The 23957-nt window shown below is 33.7% G+C and overlaps 2 protein-coding genes across 2 annotated transcripts; both read right to left on the bottom strand.

Annotated features, from left to right (window-relative positions):
- Positions 1-8182: 8182 nt before the first annotated feature.
- LOC149492731 (RING-H2 finger protein ATL29-like) lies at positions 8183-9396 on the bottom strand. The gene has a single exon (XM_089716568.1). It carries the CDS (start codon positions 9132-9134, stop codon positions 8268-8270), a length of 867 nt encoding a protein of 288 aa, XP_089572694.1. The 5' UTR covers positions 9135-9396; the 3' UTR covers positions 8183-8267.
- A 6549-nt stretch (positions 9397-15945) lies between these two features.
- LOC105638684 (Zinc finger (CCCH-type) family protein) lies at positions 15946-22714 on the bottom strand. The gene is made up of 2 exons (XM_089716370.1): positions 21235-22714; positions 15946-16579 (listed from the first exon to the last, which is right to left on the bottom strand). Exons 1-2 carry the CDS (start codon positions 22073-22075, stop codon positions 16299-16301), a joined length of 1122 nt encoding a protein of 373 aa, XP_089572496.1. The 5' UTR covers positions 22076-22714; the 3' UTR covers positions 15946-16298.
- Positions 22715-23957: the final 1243 nt, after the last annotated feature.

The following is a 23957-nucleotide window of genomic DNA, read 5'->3' as shown; positions in this document are numbered from 1 at the left end:
CTAATTATTACAATCTACCCTCAAACTTTCCAAAATTTTCAAATCCAATCTATCTATTACAAGCAATCTTTTTAATAGGAATCCTTATGGACCCTTTTATATTTTGCAATAAAACTCAAATCAAAAAAGAAAATCCAAACCACAAACAACAAACATAAAGAATAACAAATATTCACAGAAGTATATATTAATTATAAGATCACAACACAATCATTCATCCAACAAGCATGAATATGATGAATGTAAATAATGAAAGATTAATAAATAATGGGTTAGGACAATAACAATGAACATTAAACTAAATAACAAGAATTTAAAGGACATAAATAATAAAGAACAGAAAAATAATAAAGTGCTAGTGAAGTAAAAGACAATAATTAAATGACAGAAAATTTAAAGGTTTTAACAAGGTTTTAAAGACAATAACAAATGCACCAATCATTGCTCTCAATCATGTTTCATTTGTTTATTTGATCCATTTAATGTCGAAAACGATCACTGAATCCGGATGTTTATTGGGCAAAAAAAAGAGGATTCTGGGCACTTGTGGCATAAGCCACAAGGAAGTGGCGCACGCCACTACTGTTGGCCCTGCGCCACAGAGGTGCGGAACCCCCTATTTGGTGAATCCTAGGTTCCCCCATAACTAGACACAGAAATGGTGTTTTAAACACCGAAAAAGCAAAGAAAAAGATGAAGAAAGCGTTAAAGGTTATCAGAAACTACCTTTTGTGATTTCTTTGATGATTTGCTCAAAAATGGATGAAGGGAAACCCAACACTTAGTCCTCGATCCAAAAATCCGAGATTCGAGATTAGAGTTTGTGTTTTTAGGATTCTAGATTATTTATTGGGGGTTTTTGATTGATTAACAACAAGTTCTTAACTCAAATCCAAGGTTTAACACAAGTTGCCTTTAGATTTCTTTGGTTAAGATTTCAAAATGCAAGAACTTCCCTTTGTTTCCCAAAAGAATCCCCTTTAACACACCCCCCCCCAATGCATATTTATAGGCAAATGAGGGTGGGTGGCTCCATTTTAGGACTGTTGTAGCAAAAAAATACCACTACCAAGCCCCTAACGGGACCGAGCCTACTTTTACAAAATCAGACCGAGTGGCACGTAAAATGAGACGGTGCATCGGGAAATGCATCGGGCAGGCTCAGCACGCTTATCGGGCTCGATTTCATTGCGAAACGCCCGGTAACCAGAAAAAGTAAAAGTGGTTAAACACATCTGTAATCTTAGCCACAGACATCCAAAAACCAGGGCGATCGGGAATCCCGATCAAGTTTTATGCAAAAAATGGTGTATCATCACTAAAATTTTAGGGCAAAATTTAAGTGTCTACACATTGCCGTATCAGAATGTTATCAGAACACATATCTTTACAGAATATTTTTCAGAACATATACTATAACTGTATAATACCAATCATATTACTTTAATTCTTTTATTTATAGGCCTTATTAGTAACTTAGAAGAAACAAAAGCAGAGTAGGTATCAGAATTCAGAATTTAGAATCAGAATGGCATGATAGCCAACAGAACAGATTAGGCAAAAGCCTATAAAACGGTGGAGTGCATCCGCATCCTAAGTGGGACACTCTATGTCCATCATATGATCATAGCTTAAATCCAGTAATCAGTAGCATGCTCAGTATATCCACATTCACACAACTATTCAACCAAGTACGTAATAAAGGCCCAGATGTTTAGTTATAGTGTTATACTCATATCACAGTTCAAGTACAGATATGATCTCATAGGTCCAAAACATAGCATCATAGATATTTTTAGACGTACCTGATTACATCTTCAACCTAATTATACACAAAGAAACTCATTGGTCCCATGTGTCTTAATACTCATAGAATCGATGTATCATTTATCATTATTCAATCATACAAGGGACAGGTACTTAATCAAGTCACATACTTGCCTCATTAACACACCACATCAATCATGGTTCATCTCTTTAAAAAATAAGGTATGGAGAACCATTCTCATAATTAAAGCATTATATCAAACAACTTAAACACTCCCAATCATTAACTAACAAGTATGATCAAGTATCAATCCAACTTCTATTCAGTCAATTCTAGGTAAGTAGGCTAGAAACATCCAATTCTCAAATAAATCAAGTTCTAGCATTATACCATACTCAATTTCACATTTAGACATTCAATTGATACAATTATATAAGTTTGATCTAACCCACAATTTTGATCGTTTTTAAATTTAAAACCGTCATTGACTTTTAACACATCATTAATCACACTTATAGTCCATTAAGCTTTATAACTAAGTCTCATATGCATTATAATCAGTTTAAGTAACCTAAATACATTTTTTTGACTTATGCATAGGTTCAACCTATATATGTATTTAAGCTAAGTCAATTTCAATCTCGCAATTAAACTTACCATTATTCCATTCAAACATTATTTAAACATAATGCTCGTTCAATTTCTCGATTATGTCCATCTAGCTAAACCTAACTCCTTACTTTAACATTCATTGCTAATTAACTTCTCCTATGTCTAATTAAGCTAATTACTAAAAATATTATCATATAATTTTATCAATTAACATAATTAGACCATGGTAAACAATAACCTGAATGGTTTGGCCCACACTTTAAGTTTATCATATGTATCTCATTCTTCCAATTAAATATACTAATCATTTAGTTAACAATCATACATCCAATTGCTCAATTCAAATACCAAATATATTACTTACATGTCCAATTACTTAATTAGGACTAATTATGTATCATGCATAGTCACATATCAAACAATGTATCATTCTTAGCACTTAAGATCATGTATTGACTCATAAATATTTCACTTCACCCATCAAAACTGTTCACACACTTTTATTCTCGCATTAATCCTATACATGCTTATTCTAGCTCATGCCTTTATAAAGTTTCATTCGCCAATGTGCAACTACAAACCCTAAACACGACAATATCATTCAATACATGTATATTTAATTAGGCATCATATAATAAGATATCTTAGCTCATAACATGTGAAAGATCAAAGAAATCTCACCCTAAGGACTATCATAGGTTCGTCCTATCATATAAAGTAGACTAGCTGTTCATTCCATCACATAGTCATGCAACGCACATCATTCAGTACTAATTATCAATTAACAATAATACAATGCATAATTTTGCAATTCAAATATTCAATTAATGGAAACCCTACATACAATGCACAATTCACACATCATAACACAATCAATTAACAAATCGCTCTTCAAGATTTAAAACAGTACCCAAACCCTAATTTAGTACTAAGTATCAATCTATTAAGTTATCACTTTAGCTCTAGAAATCAAGGTATGAAAAATAACTTATTTAGATTGAAAATCATACCAAAATCCTAATTTAGTATAAATCTCAGTCCGATAAGCTACTATTCATAATCCAAAAATTCTAGGGCATTACACTGACTAAGACCATGCAATGTGTGATTAGATGTTACTATTGATTACCTATGACATGCCCTGTTTGACATTACGTGAATGCTGGAATGAGACTCTAGGACTAGTAAAATATAACATATACTTTATTGTCACGACCCGATTCCATGGGCCGGACCGGCACTAGGGCCCAGGTAGGCTTAAGGCCCCCGAGGCCCGTAGTAAGCCTGAAACACAAAAAAAAAAAAAAAAAAAAAAAAAATTTACTATCTCACTACAATTTTAAACATTCAACCCATATGATTATGAAAATGACCCTCAATATTTTATTATTTCTCGGCCCAAATTTATCTTCTACAGCGTTCCATAGTTCGGGCCAAATTTACAATACATCACATTCTAATATAGGCTTGCAGAATTATTTTTGCCTATGTTAATACACGACTAAATATATGTAAATTCTACAACTGAAGAGTCGCTAACTCTTTGGTATATAGAGCTTTTTATACACATAATTACATAGTAAAATAATTATGGAACTAGGAAAATTTCCCTATTGCCCTGCTCCGATGAAACATAGCCTAAATCGAATTAAAGAAAAACTTACTTCCTGAAAAATCAGACAAGATATGTGAGTTTTCTAAGGAGTAATAATCATTGCACAATACATGCAGTCACACGAATGTGTAAACATATCAATCTAGTCATCCGACTAGTTATATGCTCACGCAGCCAGTCACACAAATGGCACATCACCAGCACTCACAATCATTAACATCTTCATATAATCACATCACATGGAAATTGGTCTGTGGCGTCACCGAAACCCCCGATGAGCCGTCCTCCCACATGGCCCATCCTCTCATAACGTGTGCACCAGGGAGCCGATCCCCCATACTGGCCGACCGGTCTAATCCTCACTTGACCAGCCCTCTCATTGTTTTTCCATTCTCTCTTTTCTTTTCCATACCGACAGGAGGTAACCCGGTCGTCTCCATCAAATCTAGATCATCAGGCGCTCACGACAGGAGGCCACCCTGCGGGCTGCGATCAAATCTAGATTATCAGGTGCGCCCAATAAAGAAGCCAACCTGTGGTTTTCCCATATCATACAAATCACAACGTTAGGTACACACGGGGGCGCCGATCTCACATTTACCCGGCCGACGGTCCAACCGTCCTCACAGACCCATGGTGACCCACTTCATCCCAACTCCACACAAACAAAGCATAGCATTATCACAACACAATTAATCAAACATTGCAATTAGATGCAAACATATAGATCAGTTACACATCGGAATGCAATGCACGATTAGACATTCATACTCAAATGCAAATAAATAAATAAATAATATTAACAATAAATAGCAACGATAGAATAAATAATAATAATAAAAATAATAAACAATAATAATGAAAATAAATAATCAGAACACTATATTTATTATGTACCAAATTATAGAGTTAATTTAAATAAATTTATTAATCATGTTATTAATTGAGATTAGTCTAGGATCTATCGAAATTTCGGCAGCATTTCCCCTAAAATTTGACTATCCACCTGTTTAGATATCAAAAAAAATCTCATTCAATATTAACTCAATCCACACAGTCCATCCGTCGGGCAATCGCTCAAATCAAATACCCATCCGCCTTCAATAATATATCACCAATCAACCATAATTTACAAATTAAAAGTCCTTCAACAATTCTAGGAATATTATCAATAATTTTTTTTTTCGCTTAAGGTATAAACAATATCATTAAACATTTATGAAAGTTCTAGACTAACTATTAAGAATTGACGTTTCAATTAAATTACAATTTAATAAATACATCGACTAGATAACCCAGGCTCGAAACTTAAACATATAACTAAAGCTTCATAAATTTCTTCGTCTTAACATAAAAATACCACTGCTATATATAGCTAAAGAGTTTTTCAATTGAATCGTTAATTTAGCAAGAATATTGCTATCCAGCAGTAGCCCACATAAGAGTATTGAAAATATAATATATATACATGCATCGATTTCAAGAGCAAAAACTTCAAATTAGCTATTCACGTTCACCTAAACAGTAGTTAGGTATATAAATTTCTGCAATAGCTCCAAGTATTAGCAAATAACAATTGCTGTCATTATCATGCTATTCTCATTCTTAAACTAAAACTACCTTAATCACACTAACATATTCACCAAAATATGTTTCAAATAGAGTTAGCAAGAAATTAATTTAAATTTTCTAAAATACTTATATGAACAGTAGTATTTAAGGCTTTATTCTACAGTAATTCAATTAGCATATCAAATCCTATAACTATATTCAATGAATTCCTTAATTAATTAAATCTTTATATACAAAATTTGAGAATTGAGTCTTAGAACGTACCAGTTGAGAATCAGGCAACGATTCCATGATCGACGCGAAGAGAAGAGGATTCTGTCTCTTGGGGCCTCGTCGGAGTGTCGCCGGACCGCTGCCGCCGGACCGCTGCCGCCGGCCACCGTACACGGTGGTCGAAAAATCGAACTTGCCCGAAACTGAGCATTCTTTACACCATTAGACTCGTTTTTCTGCCAGAAGTCCGATTCCGGCGTCGGTTTAGCGAGATCAGTCCCTCTCGTTGGTTGAAACGGCTCGCCAGGGCATAGAGCCGCCACCAACGTTGCTGCCAATCCATGGAAGAGAGTCGCACTCGCCTGAATCGCAAGCCGGGGACGGAGACAGTGAGATCAAGCGTGGTCTGTGGCGGACTCGATGGCATTGAGTTATGGCGCTGCTGTCGCGATCGAAGAAAGAGGGAGGAGGGGCTGTTGCGATCGCAGCTTCCAGCGACAGCCTTTTGCATTAGAGTTGAACGGAGAGGCGCTGTGACAAGACCGGACTTGCAGCGGCGAGGAGACATCGGTGAGAAGCTCAAGTGGCTGGATCCGGAAGGGAAAGGGGGAGGAGTCGCGTGCCTGAAGAAGAAGAAGGAGGAAAAGAAAAGAAGGAAAAAGAAAAATCTAGGACATTCTGGTTTGATTCAAATCGGTTCGGTCCGATTTAGTGATTTGGTCTCATTTGTTTGGTTTGCAGGTTTTTCAAGCTATTTATGTGGTTTTCAAAAGATCAATTTGGTTTTAAAGCCCGATTCAATTTATTTTAATTATTTAGTTCGGTTCCATAGTATTTTCTTAGTAGCCGGATTTCCATATTATTTCTCGAATATTTTATATGTTCTTAAATCAAAAGTTTCGATAATACATTTTGTGCTTAGGCCCAATTCGAAAATTTGGGCTCGAATTGGGACTGTGTTACAATTGCAGCCCACGCGGCCAAAATTTGCCATTTTTGATTTAATAAAAATTCAAAAGTTTCGAAAATAAAAATTCAGGGTGTTTCATTTATTACATGGACCGGATGTTATATATTACTATTCACTGAGCCAAAGCACTCACCCACACTTCACTTAATTTTTTGGAAATCGAATCACTACTTTTATATGTGGCAAAACCTTTATTCTTCTTCCTCTGTAGGGCTAGTTAATATGAAGCTCAGTGGATTAATAGGCTCTTCTTAAATTCTTTACGTTGCACATGTGATAAATTGTTCAAAGAATGTATGAATTTTAAAATAGTAAATTGAATTTTAACATGCATGATATATTATGTCAAGTAATGACTGGCAAGTCCATGTACTATTATAAATATGGATTGAATGATAATTAAAAAGGCCCTGGATATTGAAAAAAAAAAATACTCAATGATTAATTATTTTTGAATCGGGTCATAACATAAAATTTGTTTGAATGTATTGGAGGGACTTGCTGGGCTTATATGTTCATGTTGGGCTTGTTGTGTGAACAACCATATTGCAGTTAAATAATATTTATAGTGTCAGTTTGACCCATAATAACAGGTCATGACAAAAGTACTTTACCCTAACAAATTAAAAATAATAAACTCACCTTCTTAAGTTAAACTAAAAATGGTAAACACAAATGTTACTTTTTCAAATTGAACCAATATATTTTTCTCAAACTATGAATCACTAACCATAAGTTGTCATTTGCTCGATCTTTTAATTTTGTTCACTACATAAAAGGAGTTTAACATAAAAAAAAAAAAAAAAAAAAAAGAAAATAAGAATTTGTAAGGTACATTTAATAAATGTAATACGCATAAATAGTAAAATTTGGAAAAAAAAAAAACTAAATTAAATTGTTGTAAGTAAATGAGAGAGAAAATAAATCACATCAATTTATTAAACTGAATAATAAAGAGGGCAATAAATTTATTATGGACTTGTTAATTTTTTCAAAAAATAAACTAAGGAATTTTGCCATTAATACAATAAATTTATTGGTGGGATTAAAAAATTGAAAATTTTCATCATTAATTCAATAAAAATATTATGGCACCGACATTTAAAACATTAAGTTAAAAGAGAAAAGAAATAATTAATGATTTAAAAATGAAGAAAATAAAAAGTTTGAAGTTATAGGTTATTAATTATTAAAAAAGAAATAAAATGAAGAGTTTTATTATTTTGGAATAAAAAATTGTATGAATTAGGAAGATTTATGGTTAATAATTATTGAAAAATGAGATGAATATTTTTATAATATTGGAGAAAGAAAATAAAGAGTTTCTATGATTTGTATTCTGTCATTCTTTTATATGACACAGAAAATAAATTTAGATTCTACAAAAGTTTAATTAATATATAAGATTATATGTACATGTTAAAAAGGCCTATAAATCAAAAACCAAAAATTAATATTTATGAGTGCTAACAAAATTGTCTGAAGGGAAAAAGAAATGAAGACGGAAACAATAAAACTTAAACTTTGTCGATATTTGCATTAGAACACCCCAATTCCTCTTCCAAGCCACCATTTTTAGGGCTTGAGAATTCACCAAATGTAATGCAACTTTCTGTTGTATTATGCACTCTGGTAATTTTTATTTTCACATGCTCAGGTAATCTCAAAGTATACTTATCTTCTTCATCTTCTCTAGTAACGATTATGGAGTGTCCTGTAGAGTGTGACCTTGAAAATCTCTCAATCTGTTCATGACCTTGGTTTTCATGAGTTGTTAACACTTGAGCATTTCCTTGTCTACTTTCCTCACCACCATTATCAGGATCAGATTCTCTAATTTCGATACTTATAGCATGCTCTACCAATCCACTACCAGTTTGATTTCTTGTATCATGTATTCCATTATTATGATCTTTTTCCAAAGTTTCTCTAGGCAAATCAAGATCGCTACGACAAACTGGACATGTTTTATGAGATTGAAGCCAAAGATCGATACATTCTTGGTGAAAAACGTGATAGCAAACTGTTAAAAGACGAAGCAAATCATCAAACTCAAACTCAGCCAAGCAAATAGCACATTCAAGGCCATATTTTTCGCGGCGGAAATCTTTGACACTTGAATAACTAAATGATGGAAAGAGTTGTATTAATGAGGGATCAAGGCCATTATTTGCAGGTGAACTACCTGGATTTACTGTATTCCCAGAAGGGCTACGCCGGAGATGCCAATTATTAATTACGCTCTCCATAAAACATCTACAGAAGTATATAGAAAAAAATCCTAGGAAGAAGAAAACAAGAAGAATTACAGTTAGAACTATAGTTATTGGAGGAGAAGTAAGATTTGTAGTTTGTTCTGCAGACAGAGGAGGATTTGACGACATTGAATGAAAAGAAATAGCCAAAATGGGTGGCCGGAGATTGAATTTCTTCCAGCCCTAGAATTTTGCATGGATGAGGAGATTCAATTAATCAAGAAAAAACAAACAATGAAGAAAACTGGGTATTAGTTTTTTAATTTTTTTCATTTCTTGATAGTAATAGTATGAGGAAGAGAAGAGAATGAAACAAAGAGATCGGACTTTTGAATGTGTCATATGAAAAGTTTGGTTTAATTTTGGTTTATTGTCCATGTGGTAGACTATTGCTATTGAGCGAGTCCTTGTGAGAAGGTTGAGGGCTTTGTCTTAATATTAGCAGCTTTGCCTCCGCATATTCTTCTATTTTTGGAATTGGTTTTAGTTTCATTTTTTGGCTTTTATATATTTTACATGTGTTATATATGTTTTTTTTTTTTTTCACTCAAAATCACAATTGAACTCACTGCTTACTCAAATTTCAAGCAAGATCACTCCTTTTCTCTAATCACATTCTTTCCTCGGTTTTCTTATCTGGTGATAGGAGCGACAATGAGACCGATTTTGTTGAATATCCGTTTCGCTTCAATCTTTTTAAAAAGAGTATGATCATTAATTAAATAGGTCTGAAATGAATATGAATATTAAAATTTAATATCGGTTATGAGTTTAGATCGATTATGAGTTTAAGGCCGTGGATATATATTATCCGGAACCCGTATACATATATATATATATATATATATATATATATATATATATATATATATATATATATATATATATATATATATATATCTTTTGAGAGGTGACTTCATTAGATTAATTATAATATTTGTCTTTTATCATGGCTTTAACATTCTGCAACATAATCTGAGACTGGATTGTAACATATATCAACTGAAACTTTCTTCTTTTATTGACTATGGGGAAAAGTGTGTGTTGTGGATAGAGAATTCAGAATCTAAATTATGTTATAGCTTCTTTAGTTGTTTCAAATTAATTACGCAGAATTATAAAGCAGAAAAATGTTTTTTCCTTCAAAAATCAAGATACTAAAACCCATCTCATTGATTCTCGTACTTAGATTTTTTTTTTTTTTTTTTTCCTGAACATCTTTTAAATCAATGAATTCATTTGAAGACTGAAATATAAATCTGGCTAACGAACCATGCCTTGGCTTTCATTACCAAGGCACGAACTTAATTGGTGTAACAACTTCTACGTAAGTCATCATTACGATAAATTCATCCGGAATGCATAAAATCTGCTATGAGAATCATATACGTCTATACTTACAATTAATAATAATAATAATCTAAAATTCTTTTAATACAAGTAGGCATCTGCATATTTTATTTATACTTAAAAATAAAGAATTTTTGTTTCTGAAGTCTAGTTTCTCCAATTGAAATAGTGTCATCAATAGTGACACTTGGGCTGTCACTTGTTGTTTAGTAACTTTAGTTTAGCTCCAAGGTGTTGGGTTTGGTCAAAGGAGTTAAAAAATTTGCATTTTTTTGGTATAAATGGGGCTGCTGGGACAGATTTGAGAGAGTGGGGAAAAAAAAGAAAAACCTTTTGGTATTTCTCTAAGAAAATTGAAAACCAGCTCTCCTCTCTTGAATAGGTATTTTTCCAACAAATAGCTAAAAATTGGTTTTTCAGGAATAGGTATGCACTTGACAACCCGACCAATTGACCAAGAGAGAGCTGCCACTCCAATGCATTCAACCTCTTGACCCCAATTCAAGCTCTTCTGTATCTGCAAACTTCCTCGGAAAGTCCACACTTGAAGGACAATGGCTATGCCAATGATCGCCAAGAATGCTTGTTCTTATATATCCCTTTAAAGTCATTCTCCTCCATCATTTTGCATTAAATTCATTTAAACACCTGGTACAGGACAAACATATCGAGGTATCATTTACCTTCTTAATCACACCAAAGATTTCTTCTCCCTTGAATTTAGTGTCAAGAGGATATTATCTAGTAAATAAAGCTTGAACTAACCGGTTCTTTCACATAATGTTGGTGATTAGTGGCTCAATTCTACCGACAGGTGATTTATCGATGAGCTCTTTGATAGGTTGTTATGTTGCTAGGGCCAGAGCACTAAGTGTTTCCGTTATCAAATTCACCCTCAAAAGCTGGACTGCTGTCAATGGGACTTTACCCTCTGAAACAGTTGCCAAAAAATTGATCACAAGTGCAGTAACATCGATAGCAAGCTGGAGCTGAATAAATTTCTGTATGTTGTTGTAGAAACATCTTCCCCATCTCAAAATGACAATACCTGAGCTTTCCATGACGATCTCAGTTCTTCGAAACCCATAGAGAGTCCAATATCTGCTTCTTTTTGTTAATGTAAGTTGTGACGCTTAACTGCTGTCACTTTTATTTTCTTGTTTTTGCTATTTTTTTATTTTGATTTTTTGCGGTAAAAATACTCTTTGAATGTTATAGCGAAGGAGCTTATTTTAAGCTTTAGACATGGAGACAAACTTCCTGATTTCAGGGAGTTGGTGTTGATTGGTTTACTCTTGAAACTCTTTTTAATTTCTATATATATGTAATGAAAGAATACAATAGAAGATTTTCACCTTATTTTCTCTCTTCTAATTCAGCTTTTTAGCTAGAAAAAAGCCAACAGGAGAGAATTATCATGTTTGGTCAGTCAAGATGAAGGCTTACCTCAAAGGTTTGCTGCTATGCGAAGCTGTAGAAATTGATTTATAGCCTATTTTGCCTGAGATTCCAACTTCGAATCATATCAGGGTTTATGAAGAGAAAGTCTCTAGGAAATATAGAGCCTTAAACAGCATACATTCGGCTAAACTTTCACTAGAATAATGGCTTGTGAGATTACTAAGGAGGCTGGGACAAACTAAAAATTAAATTTCAGGGAAATAAAAGGTTAGGCAATTGCTGTCAACCTTTGAATCAAGTCAATTCCATCCCATATGGGATTGGCAAGACCCGCACAGTTTTATCCTACAGATAACATAAAAAACTTCACAGGCAGTCACCCATCTAAGGATTCCGTTAAGCGAGCACGCTTAACACCGGAGTTTTTCCAACTCTTTAAGCCATTCCACCAAAAGGCACCGATGATTAATTTCCCTTTTTCGATATATGATCCGATTCATTAATGTGTCCCGTATTCCACTACCCATAGCTAGCCCGCTATCCTAAAAGCTAACCGGGAGCTTTGTTTTACCCGCTCTCTTAGGATCGCTTTGCCGAGTCGGGATGTCACAATTGCAACTTTTCAACTTGAGAAGAGAGTTTAAGTTCCTCAGATGAAAATACTTAGTCAAAGATTATTTAGACAGCGAAATGAAGGTAGCTAACCAGATCAAGAGATTATATAGACAGCGAAATGAAGGTAGCTAACCTGATCAGGTTGTTGGTTGAAGAATTACAAGAAAAAAGGATTATGGAGAAAGTTATGGTGAGACTACCAATAAGGTTTTGAGTCTAAAATTTCTTCAAATTGAAGATATATGGATGTATCTCAGCTTTCTCTTTCAGAACTTGCAAATTCTTTACAATCAGTTGAGCAAAGTAAAATCTTCAGACAAGAAGGGATTGACCAAGGTCTTTTGCTATTGTTACTGAAAAATGTATTTTTGTCAAAAATTCAGATTCTTGGCTCATAGATAGTGGTTTCACTCACCACATGACATCTAACCTAAAGTATATTTAAAGGGTGGGACAGAAGCTACTGTTGAAAGTTATGGCATTCTTGCTGTCACATTATGAAAATATTTTGTTTATTAGTATTGTATTATGTTTGCAGCTTTTTAGTTTTAGAAGTATGACTTAGGTAGTTAAAGTATGAGATAATTTATGAAGTATGGGTAAAAGTATGGGCAAGTATGGGATTGGCAGCAAACTACACCTGTGGTACTTTAATCTTTTTGTATTTAATTGTGAAACTTGATCAATGAATTATGCCCTGTGAAAACTTTTATTTCATCATGTTTGTCATAATTCTCCTCTTTGAAGCCTAAAATCTGCAGAATTTGTTCTTTTCTTTCCTGCAGAATTTGTTTTGTAAAAGTTATGCAGACAATATTATTTTCGCCTTCACTTCTTTGCCCCAGACTCCAACAGCTATAGATCTAAAAGTCAAGATTGGAGATGGCAGGTTTGTTGATGTCAAAGGAAAATGTGCTGGATATGTTTATTATTCGTAACTTATTAAGTGTTGGACAATTGTTTGATAAAGATTATTCCTTGCATTTTCATAAAAAGAAATGTGATACTTGATCCAACTGGTGTGAAGTTCTTTTCAATCAAAATGAGAAACAGGTACTTTCCGCTCGAGTGGAAGCAATCCAAAATTCAAGCATTTACCAGCATTGAAGATGAGACTTGTTTATGGCAGAAAAGATTTCAAAGTTAAAAAAAAAAAATGGTGCTGGATATGCCTTCTGTGTCTGAGCACTCTGATGTGTCAAATTGGAAAGCGAACAAGAATACCCTTTTTCCTAACAAACTTGGAGAGTTGTTGAAAAACTTCAATTAGTCTACACTAATGATTGTGGACCTATGAGCACTCCTTTTTAAAGGTAGCAAATATTTTCTTCTATTTATCGATAACCACAGTAGATTCTGTTGGGTTTATTCTTTGAAGAAAAAATCAGAAGTTTTTTAAATGTTTTTGAAGTTGTTTAAAAACAAAGTGCCGACTTGATTAAGATCCTTAGATCAGACAATGGCACAAATTTAAAAAAGTTTGTGGCCAAAAGTCATTAGATTACAAGCTTTTGAGGATGAGGATGAATAGCTATCAATAGAGGTTTAACTTGAGGTAAATTGATATTGAGTTGAGAATTAGTATTTAGCAATATTTCATGAATACCCATGAGTCAATTTGCATCTTATTGAGTTATACGTAATTTTCTATGGTAGAGAAGGGAGAAGCTTCTAAAAGAGAGAAGGTGAAAGCGAAAGAGGTTATAAAATGATTGGAGCTTTGTGATTGTAGAAAGTAAAGCTTTAAGGAGGTATTCAAATTCCTCTTTTCCTTGTACATAGTCATTCATACAATGAGAATTCACCTTATTTACTTTAATAAATCAATTAAACAAGGAAGACAAATTGTGAGAATATTGAAATTCAACCTGATACAGTAAGAATTCACATTATTTAGTTCTATCAGTTGTTGCTTTCAATGATTCAAGAACAAATGCCCCAACCAAAGAACCCTAAGAATACTGAAATTTTTTGTATCTTATTTACTCCTCTAATAGAAAGACTAAAAGATCATTGACATTATATAAATCTATAAACAAATAAAATTATCAAAGAAGGGAGATAAAAAGGTTTGACAAGACTTAATAGCAAAAGCCCCAATAAAGAACCCTAAAAATCCAAACTCAAATTTTTTATATCTCATTTACTTCTTCTCTTCCAATGGAAAGACCAAGGGGATATAGACTGATCTATAAGTAAATAAATATAAACAAAATTATTACAGAAGGGAGATAGAAAAGATATGAGAATAAGTATTAATTTCTAGAGTTATCTTATTTTCTTATTAAATATTGCACGTTATTGCATGTTATCCTCTAATAGGAAGACCAAAAGAAGACAGATATTATAATTTATAAATCCATAAATAAATAATAAAATTATCAGACAAGGGAGAGAAAAGTGTAAGAATAGTTCTTGGAACTACTTTATTTTGTCGGTAAATATTTCACATTATTGCGATGCAAGTACTTCGTAAAAATTTGACAAAAAAAAAATAAAAGAAAGAGGGACATGATACTGAATGGAGAGAGGTCCACAGAGATTGGGAAGCCTTTTATGTGGCATAGCTTTATATACAAACTTCGATAACGGGCATCTTTGACTGTTTGATGAACCATAATGGAATATAATGCAACATAATCAAACACTTAAAATGAATAAATGGAGAACCTCAAATATAGTACAAATGCATTTATATTTAGTTTTATGTTTGTCTTTTGCAACTGAATTATGCGAAAGAAGCTTTCTAAAGGTGTAACTACAGGTAATGGGGACCATAACTTTCAGAGACTGCAAAAGTACAATAATTTTCTTTCTCCCGGCTCTATATCCCCATTTGTCAAATTTTGGTAACACTTTAACAAAAATATAGTGTAACATAATATAAACAAATGCAATTTTAATCTAATATTTGCATTAAAATTATATTTGATCACATTAGTTGCATCATATAACATAACGAAGATAACGTAAAAATTCACGAACAAAGCTTCATACCCCACTACTAGTATACCTTACCTTCAAGTCATGCTAACAGTACTCAGTTTGCGCAGCATAATACAGCCAGCCATGTTTCTAAGATGGTTACTTCCTGCATAAGAATTGCTTACCGAGTTATTTTCCAAAACTTGATTCCATTTGAACAGACTATAATTTTCCTCTTGATTGGATAAAGTGCCCAATAGAATTATGCCCTTCCTTTCTATCAAAATACATAAAAATTAATTCTTCAAAATCATTTCCATTTCATAATAAAATACCTACACACATTGTGCAGGTTAATTGCTAATTTATAATGAAAATCAAGGTTCTTACCTTTTTCGTGGTGCATCTCAGCCGACCAAGGGAACAGCCAAAATCTTAAACAACAAAGAGTGACAAAATATTGCGAGATATAGGCAAGCTTTTCTGTTTTCAAATAACAGAAATTTATGGGCAAAATGACTCAAAAAGAACAAAAAGACACACCTAGCGACATACCTCAGGGAGTCGAATGCATGACAGAATGCTGGCAGGTTCAGCTGCTTATCTCCACTTCCTAATTAAAACATGAACAAATTTTTGCACACACACAGAAAGAAATGTTTTGGTAAATTTAAAAAAGTGGTACAACTACAAAGATAAAAGTTTCTCTTCAGATGAGTCATCCCGGTTACTACAATTGATACAAAGATGAAGATTACAGATGTAATACACACTTCAAATTTCCAAACTACAAGTCTACAACTACACATGTAAAAGATGATAGGACTGAGACTCCATCCAAAGTCTCTTATAAGTTGAAGCTGTACAGCCAAAAGCTGAAGCTCCATGATCTATTTATGTCCAAAGAAAATGCTACTTTCTCCATTTAAACTTTCTTCCTTGAACCATTGAACATTTTAATTCTGATCAGGTTCCTTGAATAAAGGAAACCAATTTCCTGTTCTATTCAATATCATCAATCCAATCACCATATATCCTACTGATTTTGTCTGGGCCTTTCCATTTTTGATGAGTTCTTTGTCCAGACCTTTGAATCAAAATGGATGGCCTTTGTGATGTAACTCCATGATGATACACATCCAAATGAGAAACTGAAGTCACTGATGCAACCACAGTATCTGCTGGAGTTTTTGAAGGCACTCCTCCCTGCTTTGGCTCAGAAGGGACAGAAGAAGAATCTTTAGCTTCTGACTCTACAAGCCCCCCACCATAACGGTGCAACTCTGCAGCCAATAAAATTAAAACGTGAAAACACAATCATATCTCATTTTAATAGATAAATAGCAAGTCAGTTCCATTATCACATTATATCCATTAAAATTTGACATTCTTGCTCTCCCATCTGCCTTTTCCCTCCTTCCCAGCAGCAATGCATAACTTTGCTTCACAAAAAATATCAACTAGTTTTTGGGTGCTATAGGCATGTGTTTCTTTCAATGCCAAAAGATCAGAGCTATGGCACATCACAAGACCAATTTTCTAAACTAAGAATGTGGAGCTTGAGCGGTCAGGCTTCTACTTTTTGTCGCAAGACAACGTACAAAAATTGAGTTGCTTCAAATCAGGGATAGAAACCTAATGTTTCTTGAATTTAGTTCCCAATTTGTAAGCTGCTGCTGTCAACACAGCTTGGGTAGAACAAAAGGTGGTTTAAAAATGATGTCATGCCTTATCATTCACCTCACTAAAGGAATTCCCAGTACTGTGAACTAAACATCACCTAAATAAAAATTTCAGGGGCCTTTACATCTTCTCGAATCTAAGTTGCATGATTGGAGGAAAGATTGTATATCTCAAGAGGCTCTAGCTAACTGAGGCACAAATTACTTATCAGTGGTTTTCTACATGCAGAGCAAGTCAAACAAATGGTTTTCAGAGGATTATTTTGTTCATGCACATAATATTCTGCACACAATATCCATCAAGAGAGAGATAGCAATCAATTTCTCAACTGGCCACTGATTAGGTTGTGTAATTGACCTGTAATATAACTTGTTTTTGGGGAGTGCATGAATAAAAATGAAGGATGCATAAAGTAATTGGGAAGTAAAATTCTAGAATGCAACTTCCATTCATCTTACTTACACGTCAAAAGAGAAAAGGAAAAAGTAAAATGACAGATTATGGTTTAGAAATGAGGGATTTCATTACAGCTCCTGTCTTGGATAAGTAATGAATGTGAAAATTGAATTGAGAGCCCAAATTCAGGTAGTCTGCAAATTGTTTTTGTAAATTTCAATAATTTGATGCACCAAAGCATATATATTCAGAGCAACCTTATTGGCAGGGCATTTAGGTTACTTTAATGTACAGTGCTAGAGTTTTCTTCTCCTCCCCCCCCCCCCCCTTCTCTTTTTCTCTCTCTTCCTTCCTTTCAGAACTTCTCTTGCCTTTCTCTAAAAATTTACATGCATTCCACAAAGACAAGTATTTCTAAGTTCTAATCTTAACTTCTTATTGTAAAGCGTACAAACCCCACAAGCAGTTTGGGCAGAAATAGTCACATGCAGACACACACCACATACAAAGAGATTTTGCAAGTAAAGGGTCATAGCCAATTCAAGGTAGAAGAAGTAGCAAGTTCACATGTACAAGCTCAAAATCAGCCATCAAAAAATTAATCCTCGCTGTAACTCAAGATGGAGCACCAAATTCAATTGTATCCCAAGTTCATGAGTTCAAATGCAGGTTGAATTTCCCACCTTCAGGCGTGCCATGCTTCATTTGTAGCCATATAATACACAACCATGCAGTGCAGTCTCATATGTACCCTCAGAAAAAAAATAACTCTATGCAACAAAAATGTACACATACCTCCAGAAACAAATACTTTTAATTGTTAGTTTTTAGGCCTACTAAGCAAAAATATCTTAAGCTTTGCATGTTGTTGCAATTGCACTTTTCTTTTAATTGCACCCCAAAATGAAATTTAGAATTACTTGCATCCCATGATTGAAATTGAGGGAAAAAATTCTCTCTCTCTCTCTCTCTCTCTCTCTCTCTATCTATCTATCTCTATCTCTCTAAAATGTAACTCATTGATTATAACAATAATCATAATCTGTCTCTCCATCTTCATCTTCTATTAATTTTTTATAGCTATGAATCATTAATGTGCTTGCTGCATGCACCACCAATATATGATTAATGTGCTTGCTGCATGCACCACCAATATATGATAGACAACATAGATGGATTATTCTTCCTATAAAATCTTGATATTAAGAAAACTTTGCTGCTTATGATAACTTTTGTGCAGCCTATTTTCTCTGATGATTCTGATGATGAGGTTGAAGCCTTTACTGTCAATAATCCACTAGGTAGCAATAGTAGCAGATATGCAGAACCTAGCCCATCTGTGATAAGAGATCTTGTAAACTTGATTTTGAAAAGCAAGCTCACTCCTAGTCACTGCTGAAAATCAAGCAGCAGTTCATCAGCAGATGAAAGGAGCAGGAAATGCTCCAAGCAACATAGGTACACTAGTAGTGACTCGTAGTGATTCATCCAGTGGTGATCAAAGTTGGTACCATTCTAAGTCGAAAGAAAGAAAGAGTCCTCTTCTGAAACGAGAAGCAGCAACAGCAGAAAACATTTAAAACATGATAAGTATAATAGCAGGAACTCCCCAATTTTTATTAGTATATGACTTTACAATGGGGAGAGGAGAGAGGGAGAGAGAGAAGATTAGAAAGAAAAATCAAAGTGATTATTTTATTCTAAAAAATTATTATTATTCCCCAAATTTCAACCATGAGGTGTAATTAATTTCTAAGTTCCATTATATATATATATATATATATATATATATATATATATATATATATATATATATATATGCATGTATGTATGTATGTATATATGTATACACTGGAATTGCAACAAGCAGCAAAGTTTAGGATATTTTTGCTTATTAGACCTTACGTTTATTTACCCAAAGACAAAAGAAATATTTTATCTATATAGTAGCTAAATTAGTATTTAAATAAAAATAAACTTCATTCGTAAAAGGGTGTTGGTGTAAGGGGCTCCAAGCATGCACAAAACTGGCCTTGAAAAGCAACAGATAGAGCTAAGAAAATCTAGAAACTCTTGCGCATCCGGATGATGCATTGATGACTAAACCACATAATGCAGAGTTTTAGAAAGCATAGATGACTAAACCACAAATATGAAGAGTATTATTGACATCTTACAATGAAAGCTTTGTCAATTTTGCTCACCCATAGCAACCAAAAATGGTTGAAGGGGGTGAGAGAAATGACCTTTTTTTCATCTTTAGCCTGTAACTTAATTTTTAATCAAACTCATTCATCTCAAGAATATCTGAAAGCTTAGTACAATAAGAGTGAAAAATAATTGGTTTTGTAAAGACTTGCCAGCATGCTTTCATAGTGACATCAATACATGGGTTGACCCTTCAAGGAAATTTTGCTTTCACATCATTGATGCATTCTCTTACAGGAGCCTCAATAACAAAATTAACAATCCAAACTCATCCTCTGTAGAGCAATTCATTCCCTCACAATTCAAAAAATTAGGAGGAGGACTATAATCCTTATCATTTTGCATTTCATTAAAACATGTCCTTCCTGTCTTTCCCCAGAACCTCAGTTTAAAGAAGTCAAATGAAAGCATGAAAGCATCTTTATAACATGCAACTGGAGTCATGACCACAAATGTTCACATCAACTCCACACCGAAAAAGGAAAAGAATGAATTATACACACTAAAAATTAAAATTGCAAGTTACATTCCTAGATTGAAATGCACAAATGAAAAATAAATTATGCCCTTCGATTTAAAAAATTTTAATGCTTATATAGGAACCACTAGGTTTTCTACTAATCCACTAATTATTTGAGAAATCACATTTTGTACCAATAGGCACCTTTCAGAATGTATCTTTTGAAATCATAAAATCTTAAAGCCAGTTATCTAAGCTGTCCCTTTCAATAGTTCTTTGGACTACCTTCCACTCTATCAAAATCCTAAGAGTTTAGTTGAAGACTTTTGCATTAATCCTTACCTTGTTAAGCAATGGCAAGCTAAATTACTTGCAAGTAAAAGTGCCCACAACAAACGCCTTTTTCAAATCAAGAAGTTGTTTAGATATGAGTTTATTTAACAGTATTGGGATTTGCAATCATCCTACACCATTAAATACAAAAACTAAAGTTCGTCTATGGGTAGTTCAAGCTAGCTGATATCCTGAATGACATTCATATCCATTACAAGCAAAATTGTCTCATACAAATATAATCATGATTTCATGCAATGAGCAAATTCTTCTACTTCGACCCAGTTGGATTAATGGAAAATATTGTCCCAGGAAAAAATTTTCTCAGTTATGGTGTTTCAGGCACTCGCTGGAATTGATATAATTCTGGAAAACCACAATTTTCCATCTTTTTTTTATAATTTTCTCTCACTTTTCAACTGTAAATAGAAAAATATAAAGTTCTCATAGGTCAAATTCTATTGGAAATAAAAATAATATTTCCAATTTACTCCAACTTGTAATGTTCATTTTTTAATCACATTCGATACTGCAACCAAACAACAGAAATTAATTACTTTTTCTGAAAATAATTTCTCTCAAGAAGTTACTTTCACTAAAACAAACATAGCCTTAATTTATTTATGTAACTTTTGACAAAAAGGTTATTCTGTAGTATCGAAACAACTTCTTAAACTGCAGCACATGCAAACAAATTCCCCTTCCTAAATCATAAGATCCACAGCTTCTCAAGCTCACTCAATACAAGAACCATAGAATGAAAACTATACCAGCAAATTAAACCCAGTCCATGCAAAAGCGCAGAGTACAAAAACCTAGAAAATCCCTAATCAACAATTAAAAGTTGATACGACATACCTGCAGATCCGTGGGCAAAATGGCATTTATTCCCAAATGGGCAATACCCAGTGAGTTCCCACTTGTTACAAATCCTTGTTTTCCAATTTGATGGCTTTATATTCCCTGCACCAGCTCCATTTCCCCCTCCAGCTCCACCAGCAGCAGCACTTCCTCCTCCTCCTCCTCCTCCTCCTCCTCCGCCTCCTCCTCCTCCTCCTCCTCCTCCGCCATATCCTCCTGGCCCCAAACTTATTGCTACGCTCTCCCTATTCTTTGACTGTTCATCGTGTAAAAACGTACAATTATCTCCATAGGGGCATCCCTCCTCTGTATAAAACTTCTTGCAATGTCTTCCTTTATAAGACCTTTGTGTCTCCCCTCCGAATCCCCCTATAGATGGAATTTGGAACTCCTCTCTTATCTCTATTGCAGTTCCCTTCTCTTCCTCGTGAGCAGCCACAATTTCCTGCCAGTTTGGAGGTGGTCGTCGAAGCTCCTCTATGCTATGTGCAAAGTTGCAGTTCGTGATATAAGGGCAAGTACCAGCCCGAAACTTGCAGCATAATTTAGTCTTGAAAAACATTTTCCCTATTGATTTCTTGGAAGTCAGCTCTTGGGAGTTGTTCTTGGATTTCTTATTTGGTGGTTCACTGCCAGAGCGTGATTGGGATGACTGAAAGTTGGGATTAGAGGAAGTGTTGTCATTAGGACCATCGGAAGAGTTGTTCCAAGCATGATAATCATCTTCTGTTGCCCAAACAGAACTGGAATCTAATGAGTTTGGTAGCCAATTCTCAGGTCCACTCCCAGGAATTACATGGACAACATTTCCACTGGAAAAATCTCTACCATAATCCATTTTATAACTTAAAGAGTATTAAAAGTTATGGAATTTGAAGATAAGAGCCCAACTATTAATCAAATAATAGCAGTAGTACAGAATATACAGCTCCCATTAACTCAAATTGATAGGACTTGCAACTTACTAAGATATGAAAAAAGAAGATAACTTTGAACTCATCAAGAATTCAATCACCCGAAGCATTACAAAGACTATCTGAGATTCGCTAACAGAACGAAACCCTAACTGAAATTGAAGAAAGAATTGCAACACCTAAATTACCTGATTTAGTTGAGAATTGAAGTGAACCAGTTATATCTCTAAAAAGGCTAACACGTGTAGGATAAATTTCCTTTTCAAGGAACTGATTCAACAACAAGAACAACAGCAAATACGAAGTAATATCAAACCTCAAAAAGAGGTAGATAAATAGAAAGTGGATATTGTTTAGATCTGCAACCTTGAAATGTAGAACAACATTTATGTAGCAAAGCGAGAAACAAAAGGAAAAACGGAGATTATGGAATAGATTTCGTTAAGACAAGACAAAGCGCGAGGTTGTGAGAAATAGAATAGAATAAAAGGATTGTCCGCAAGCACCGTTTTGTCGTCGGAAATGAACAGAACAGCAAAGACCGAGGAGAAAACTTACCTGTGTGCATTTATTTATTTTACTAAATCGTTTAAGATTACTATTTAATTAACAATTACTTTTCGAATTAATTTAAGAAAGAAACAAGCAAGTACCATGCGCAGATTAATTATCATAAGTTCTATATTTTTAAATATAATTTTAAATTATAATAAATTCTATATTTACAAACATAATTTTTAAAGTTATATCGTAATAATATAATATTTGATTGCATAATACAAATTTAAATAAATTCTTATATGAATATTGTATTTGGAGAAAGTTTTGTTCAAAAGATTGAATTTTTTGGAAAAAATATTTTTAATGTTACCGATTCATATTTGTTAATTCCATCCATGATAATTGTAACTTGTAAAAAGTATTGTGAATATTATCACTTTAGATTATCAATTTTATATATCAACATCAACTACAATATAAGGTGTGTGGCTTAATTTAGATAATTTTTGAAGTCAAATATCTTTTTTTTCTACAATTTTTATACATGATAATTTCTATATATGTAATTGATAATATTAAATATGTATTTGGAATATCCTGAAAATGTTTCATTATATTAATATTTAAATATTAATATTATTAATATAATTATCTTTAATTAACTATATAATCTTTCAAATAAATCTAGAGAATCTCCTAAATTATCATAAATCTTTAACGGTTTGCAAATAAAGATAGTGAAAAAAATCTCTCCCCTAACTTATCTCAACCCAATTCAGACCCTCTGCACCTATAAAAATAGGATTAGGAAAGAAAAAAGAAGGACCAATCATATGAGACTCATTTACTCTATTTTCTTCCTCTCTAATTCTATTGATTCTACATTCTAAAAAATTACTAGAAATTGCAAAAGTATTTTTTGAGATTATCAAGTGGAACACTGTGTGTGGAATGCACCTTACGATTCTTTCTTTTTGAAGCAATTCATTCATCCCTCAATATGATGAATGGTTCTTTCAGGATCACCGACGTTGAAGATGGCGATGACAACTCAAGGGGAGCTAAAGAACAAAACTTAACTCCACCCCTCAAAACAACCAATTCTCAAGTGGCTACCGCTTTGACTCAAACTTATGCACTGTTCACTACTGTACTAGAGCAACTCCTGGTTGTCCCTTCTCAAAATAATAGGAAGCAACTCCTAGACAACAACAATGGAAGTTGTGCTCATGTCGAGCCCAAACTCTCCCACCCAGACAATGCTCCTAAAAAGCAAGACAATGAAGTATTAGAGACACCCCAAGG

The sequence above is a fragment of the Jatropha curcas genome, chromosome 11, assembly GCF_041381405.1.
Source record: "Jatropha curcas cultivar XTBG-Jc1 chromosome 11, XTBG_Jcur_1.0, whole genome shotgun sequence".
Classification (NCBI taxonomy): domain Eukaryota; kingdom Viridiplantae; phylum Streptophyta; class Magnoliopsida; order Malpighiales; family Euphorbiaceae; genus Jatropha; species Jatropha curcas.
The sequence above is the reverse complement of the archived record's forward strand: the minus strand, read 5'-3'. Positions and strand labels throughout refer to the sequence as shown.

Excerpts from the sequence above, each read along its gene's own strand:
- LOC149492731 (XM_089716568.1), bottom strand. The coding sequence starts at position 9,134 with ATGTCGTCAAATCCTCCTCTGTCTGCAGAACAAACTACAAATCTTACT.
- LOC105638684 (XM_089716370.1), bottom strand. The coding sequence starts at position 22,075 with ATGGATTATGGTAGAGATTTTTCCAGTGGAAATGTTGTCCATGTAATT. Across the intron at positions 16,580-21,234 it reads TTTTGCCCACGGATCTGCAG|AGTTGCACCGTTATGGTGGG; the intron begins GTATGTCGTATC and ends TATTGGCTGCAG.